Source organism: Numida meleagris, chromosome 6, assembly GCF_002078875.1.
Source record: "Numida meleagris isolate 19003 breed g44 Domestic line chromosome 6, NumMel1.0, whole genome shotgun sequence".
Classification (NCBI taxonomy): Eukaryota; Metazoa; Chordata; class Aves; order Galliformes; family Numididae; genus Numida; species Numida meleagris.
Genome location: NC_034414.1, coordinates 19,398,091 through 19,404,712, shown reverse-complemented (window position 1 = coordinate 19,404,712; position 6,622 = coordinate 19,398,091). Strand labels below are relative to the sequence as shown.

The 6,622-nt window shown below is 54.5% G+C and overlaps 2 protein-coding genes across 2 annotated transcripts in view; both read right to left on the bottom strand.

Annotated features, from left to right (window-relative positions):
- LDLRAD3 (low density lipoprotein receptor class A domain containing 3) overlaps positions 1 to 5,616 on the bottom strand; it is a 194,593-nt gene extending 188,977 nt beyond the window's left edge. Inside the window, exon 1 of the mRNA XM_021402158.1 lies at positions 5,502 to 5,616. Coding sequence (XP_021257833.1) covers positions 5,502 to 5,616 — 115 coding nt within the window. The remainder of the gene's footprint in view (positions 1 to 5,501) is intronic.
- FJX1 (four jointed box 1) lies at positions 5,159 to 6,622 on the bottom strand (the record flags this gene model as incomplete). The annotated part of the gene is given in 1 exon segment (XM_021403320.1): positions 5,159 to 6,622. A coding segment is annotated over 1 exon segment (833 nt), but the record flags the coding sequence as incomplete, so codon positions are not given.

The window sequence follows — 6,622 nt, the reverse complement described above, 5'->3', positions numbered from 1 at the left end:
CACCGCCCACGCGCGTTCAGGACGCGCCGCCGTCCCCGGCCTGGATCGTGGCTGCCGTCAGCCGTGCCTAAAGCTGTGCGAGGGAACGCCGGGGAGGGGAGACAGCGGGGGCAGCCGTGGGGAGGGGGCACGTTACCACGGGGATGCAGGAGGGAGCATCGCATCCCCTCCGCTCTGTCCGTGGGGCCTCCGGAGCGAGGCCTGCCAGGGAAGGAGCCGTGGGCCCGAGGGAGCAATGTGGCAGAGGGCAGCGCGTCACTACAAACTCTGAGCCCTCCCCGCCAATTTCTTCCCTGCGGCCGGGCAGCCCACCCCTTTCAGCACGCATTAGCGAACATCACAAGCCTACTGGAAAAAGTGCTGGAAATGAAAAATGAAATGTACTCTATTTAGTCTTCAATTAAGGAAAAAGAGTTTACTCCATCTCTCTAGGGCAGCAAAAACTGGAGCAGAGCGTTAGGTTCATTGAACATTAATGATCTCTCCCTATTATGCTAAATTATTGTTTCCTAAGCCGCTGATCAAATACAATAGCTTTATTTAAAACCCATTCCAGCTGGAAAGAAAGGAGGCGGCTCTGCTGCAGCGGCTCGCAGGGCGACAAAGGATGGCAGCGCCAGAGCACGATGCGGGGCTCCTGAGTCCCAGTCAGGGACACAGCGGGGTGCAGGAGCACAGAGCGAGGTGCCTCAACAGGAAAACTGAACCAAAAGGGCATGCAGCTGGTGGCCTGAGCGGGACGGAGGTCTGTGCTCTCCTCCTGGCATTGATGTAAGCCTACGGAGGCAAGGCTGTGAGTTTTCGGACAAAATTCAATGAAATGATTTTCGCTCAGGTCTGCGGAGGCCACAGTCCAATGTAATTACAACGACAAATTGATGCTCTGATATAAGTATGCCGTTGCTGAAAGGAAAGGGTATGCCACCATGTCAAATACAATGGGTATAAAAAAAATAGGGTTGAAATTAAGTTAGGGCGATGCCATAAGCCCATTTTGACATGTACTTCCTGGCCACTGAGCCTCAACTTTGCAGAATCGCACAATGAATCATAGAGTCACAGGATCCCAGAACTGCTTGGGTTGGAAGGGACCTCAAAGCCCACACAGTCCTGACCCACTGCTGTGGGCAGGGTTTCCCCCCACCAGATCAAGCTAGCTTTTAATGGCAGCCTGTGCTAGTGCTTCAGTGCCCTCTGAGTGAAGGATCTCCCCTTTTAGTTTACAGTCATTCCCCTTTGTCCAGTCACTAACAGATCATGCAAAAACTCGCTCTCCCTGCTGTTTATGAGCTTGCTGTTTCCCCCACCTCAGCTGCGGTGCCAGTGGACACTAAATCCCTGGGCTGGGATCTACCTGGGTAAGGGAGGATCTTCAGGCGCTCATCTTGCATCCATGGCAACACACACTTTGCATATTGTTTTATCCCGAACAAAGGGAAATTAAATACACGTTGTGAGAAGAGTTCAGGTTCCGAGCAAGGAGGTGAAGGCAGGGAGCAGGCTTTGCCTCCAGGTGGAAACCTGGCACATGGCATTCTTCATGCAATGCACTTCAGGAAAGTGCTGTCAGAGCAAAACAGGAGGATTTGTGAGGAGCCTGGCCATGCCGGGTTCATTTCAGCTGGCACCGTCAGCAGCTTAGTACAGGCTTCCCACAGCCATCTCCAACATTCCACTGGCAGAAAGCCAGAAAATTGCGTTTCAAGCTGTGGTGGTTCCAATCAGCATCACATCCTCCTGGGCACTGGAAGGGTTTCTAACACTGGGTGACATCTGTGGCTGCTTTGGCTTTGATACAAAGGTGCGTGTAGTCTTCTTTTTTCCAACCTCATTGTTCTGAAACTGGGTTGAACATTAATTAAATTGGGTAGTTAACAGCAGCAAGTAGCCTGATTGTCTTCTGCTGTGTCCCTAAGGTTTTATTTGCACAAGCACAGATGACTAAAAAGCACAAACCCCTATCTTCCTTGTCTGGTTTGACGTTACAACCATGACCCAACAATGAACCACTGCAGCTTGGCCATGGTTCCCTATTCCTGCCTCCTTGTGACACAAGAGCTACCAGCACAGCCTCTGCACAAGTACCATGCTATCCACCCGTGCAACATCCCAGTTCCCATGCGGTGGTACAGAGATGCTGAGACCGCTTCCCTGATATTTGCCCTTTCCCAACAATTTCAGGAAGATGTACGTGCATCTGAAATTTTAGAAGTCAGAATCCTCTCATTTCAAATGCATCAAAGGCTCCATCTGGCACACCTGTGTTTTCTAGCTATCATGCAAACTGAGATCTGAAATGTTAACAAGCTTTGTGAGTAATTCGTATCAGGCAGAATAATTGTTAGAACCGTCAATGTGCACACTTTGCTTTCTGAAGGAAATTTCTCTTGATCTGCACACGCTGACCACGGCTGGAAAGGCGAGAAGCAAATGGAAGTCACTATACTGACAGCAGACTGAAAAATGAGATGGAAGCAAACACTATGTTCACTTCAGCAGGGTCAGGAGGAGCTCAGCCTGCCCTCATTCCGCACACCACAGGCCTAGTTTTGATCTCTGGTGGCTACAAAACTGAGACTATCTGCACAGAGCAGTTGCCTCACTGTGTAGCTGGTATGAAAGGAAGAAATACCGTTAATACAGAATCATAGTATCCTCCAGGTCGTTACATCCAGGCTCATCCATAATGCATGGTGCTGATTTTGCACTGCACTGGTAGAAACTAAAAAGATGAGAAAGCCCTGTGTATTCCTAATGAAACAAAGGAAATGATGACTTCTCCTCAGCTTGAACACAGTAAGGGGCATTGAAAACTTTGGGGATCAGGAAGACGATCCATCAGAGGGCAGGGCGGTGAGTGGCACTCGCTGAGGATGGAGGCAGCGGGTTCCTGGATGTGGGTGCAATCTGCAGCTGAGCCTGGGCAGGGTTTGTGCTGGGGCTGCAAAGTGGAAGTAATGAGCACATGGGTTCAGGTTTAATGTGAGCTCATATCCAAGCTCATCCCGGACCACCTAGCATGGCAATGAGAAAATTCTCAGCACTGTTACCATTAAAAATGCTCCACACTTCAAAGGGCAATCAAACCACAAAGCCTGTGCAGCAATGCAAGAGCACGCTGAGCACGTTTTCACTTCCTTCCTTCCAGCTATTCCCTGAGCCCACCAATGGGCTGGCACAGCCAGCACAGCACCGGTGGCGAGCGGCTGTGAGTAGAGGAAGCCCAGAGATGCCTCATGACACACGTCCAGCTTCCATCTACATCAGATGTGTGCAGACAGAAGCCAAGAGGTCTTGCCCTGCTGGAACCAGCCTCTCCCTGGGAGCAGCAGCCACCCTGCCCCACGCAGAGCAGGTGCTGAGCACCTGGCCTCAGGCTGACCTCGTGCTCCTCGACCCTCTGCCTCAGGCTGTAAGCCTCAGATTGCAGCAGCCTGCCTGTCCCATTTCCCATCGCACTGCCCAAAGGAAAGCACAGGAGCACTGCAGGGCCTGGAAGCAATGAGGTCTCCCACAGGGGAAGGCGGACAGAACTGCAGCCCTTTGTTCTGCTGTGAGGCAGCCAGGGCTCTGACGGCGTGTCGTGAGGGAGAGGCACGCAAAGAATGCACCGGAGCAAGAATGTACAAAGCACAGCTTGCAGTGAAGAAATCCCACAGAAGGCCCTTATACAATAATGATGGGGGCTTTCTCCAGCACAGCAGCAAGTCTACACCGGAACAGAGCATCGAGCTCTGTGGTGCAGCTCCGCAGTGCCCATGTTTCTTCCCCGGACCCTGAACATGCACAGCTCCCTGCAGGATACGGCTTCCCCAGTGCAGAGCTCAGCCTCACCAACCCATAGCACACCCTGCCTACAGCTGAGGTATATAAAGTCAAATGAAAAACCGTTTCTGCTTGAGATGTGCAGTTATGCAGGGTCTGGCTCCAAAGACACTACAAAAGAGCATCCAAACCATACCAACACTCATAGAAATACTCAAACAGAACTGAAACCCTGGAAGCCCAGGCACATCGCGTGTTTACAACCAACACCAGCAGCAGATTATTTGAATGCATTTTCATGAGGTGAATGTGACAGAACGGCTGCTTTTGAGTAACCGAGTGAGGCTGACAAACAGCACTGAAGAGGAATTAAGAATTACACCGCTAAACTGAGTATTGTCATGTAAATGGAGAACGTCACGTGGGAGCTGCGCTTTGTTCCGAGAGATAAATGCAGGAACTATGGATGCAAGTTCAATAGAGTCCTACCAGTGGGGCACTGGGATGGGAACTGTCTGGGAGGCTGCCACAGAGTTTTAGGATAAATACACGTATGCACAGCTGCAGTGTCTGTCGGAGCTGACAACACAAGTGCTAATTGAGAGCTGTTCACAAAATTGTTGTCCTACATAAAAACAAATAAAATAAAATGCAAAAGGAAAACGCTTTTGTGGCCAAAGGGTCTTTGCAAAGTTCCATCTAACTATGTGAACACAGGGCGGGGCTGCTGCCCGCAGGGTGACGGTAAGGCACAGAGCCCCGGCCCCTCCCAGCCTGCACAGCTCTGTACTTGGCAGGACAGACACCGGCACTGGAGTCAGAGGATTAGGATCAGCTTGGCTTTGCCCCCATCCCGGCTGCATTTGGAGCCATACAGTCACCTCTTCTATGAATTAACACATCATAAATACACATTAAAAAGAAAAAAAAAGGCAACAAGAGATGCAGATACTTTGCTTTGTCCACTCACAGCTATCACCTTGCTGAACCTACAACAAAACTTCTATAAAAAACTATTTTAGCAAGGTGGAAGAGCTTTCCTATTCAATTCAGCCTCCGCCCTGGTAGCACAGACAGACAGAATTGGAGGAGGTCTGAGACCTGAAAGCAGCTGGCACCGTAGGTGCGTGTGGGGCACAGCGTGACACAAGAAGGGACCCTGTTACAAGGCTGGGATGCAGCCCGAGCACCCGGCACAGCTCTGCCCACATCACCCATGGCAGCGTTCCGAAACTGACTGCTTATCTGGGTGCCAGCACGGGCGGGTTGGCTCAGACCTGGAAATTCCACGGGCAGGTCCACTGAGCCGCGGCACGGGGCAGGACGCAGACAGAGCGCGATGCAGTGGGACACAGCGGGATGCAGCGCAGCTCAGGAAGTCAGCACAAAGGAGGCAAATCACCAACACGCTTTACTGAAATATCAGTTTCTTTAGTATGTTACAGAAAAGCTTATGAACATATAGAATGTACATAAAAGGCAGACTTTGTAAAATAAAAAGGTCTTTTTGTTTATAAAAAATTAAAAAGTCAAAGTAAAGTGCATGGAACAGTTTTTTTCTCCACTTTAACTATTGCGTCCAAGTCTCGGCACACAGCGATGCTTCAGGGGTCCTCTTCTGTCACCGTCAGTCCGTTATTTTACCGTCAAATCAAAGGATGGCGACGACTACAGACACACACTTGGGGATCAGAACAGCGGAACCAGATGAGCCCACAACACAGACTAACAGCTACCGGAGCACCCGCTCGCGGCAGGACACACTGCCAGCGACAGGTCTGCTCTCCTTAAGGGAAATCGGTAGGAGCCAAGCTTCAGAGAGGGCAGTTCGCCACTCGGGGGCCGCCCCATTGCGCGACCAGTCCTCGGTCCCAGTGCCAACGTTCGTTCGCCGCAGGAGAAAGAACGCGCTGGAACTGTTCGTTCCGCCTCCCGCGGAGGGGTCGAAGCCGAAGGGACCTCCGAGCCTCGCCGGGCGGGGAGTGGGGAAACGGGGAGCGGAGGCGCGGGGGCGGCGGGTGCCGTCAGAGCGCAGCGGCCTGCGCGCGGCACTGGGCGATGTGGCGGTGCACGAAGTCGACGCGCGCCTGCAGCAGCTCGGCCTGCCGCTCCGACAGGAAGCCGAGGCGCGCCCAGAGGGGCTCGCGGGCCCGGTAGCGGCGGCGCAGCTCGGCGGCGGCGTTGCGGCGGCGGTGCAGCTCGGCCAGGCGCCGCGCCGTGCCCTCGCGGAAGACGCAGACCGAGCGCAGCAGCGGCTCGTTGTAGGGATCCCACGTGGCGAGCAGGCGGTAGCCGTGCACCAGCCCCGCCTCGTTGTCCATGAAGACCAGGCCGCCGTCGGGGGCGCGCAGCAGGTTGCTGGTGGCGCGCCGCATGACGCGCGGGTCCCACTGCAGGCTGAACAGGTTGCTGGCCAGGCGGTCGAAGTTGGCGGTCAGGTAGTCGAAGAGGATCAGGTCGCTCCACTGCACCAGCTCCACCAGCTGCGCCGCGGGCAGCCCGCCCAACTCTCCCGCCGCCAGAGCCCGCGGCCGCCCGCCGCCCCACGGCGCGGGGGCCACCACGGCCGTCAGGTTGTCCACCCAGCGCGTCAGGCTCACCACCGCGCCCTCGGCCCAGTGCGAGCCGCGCAGCTCCTCCCGCACCGGCTCCCACTGCCGCCCGCGGGCCTCCACCAGCGCCAGCGCCATAGGCGGCAGCCGCTGCTGCATGCCCAACAGCCCGGCCAGGTGGTAGGAGAGCGCCTCGCCCTGGATCTGCTCCGGGCTCACGCCGTAGCGCACGCAGGCGCGGCTCCCGTCCGACAGCCGGGCCAGCCGGTTGGAGCTGCGCCCGCAGCCGCCGCGCTCCAGCGAGG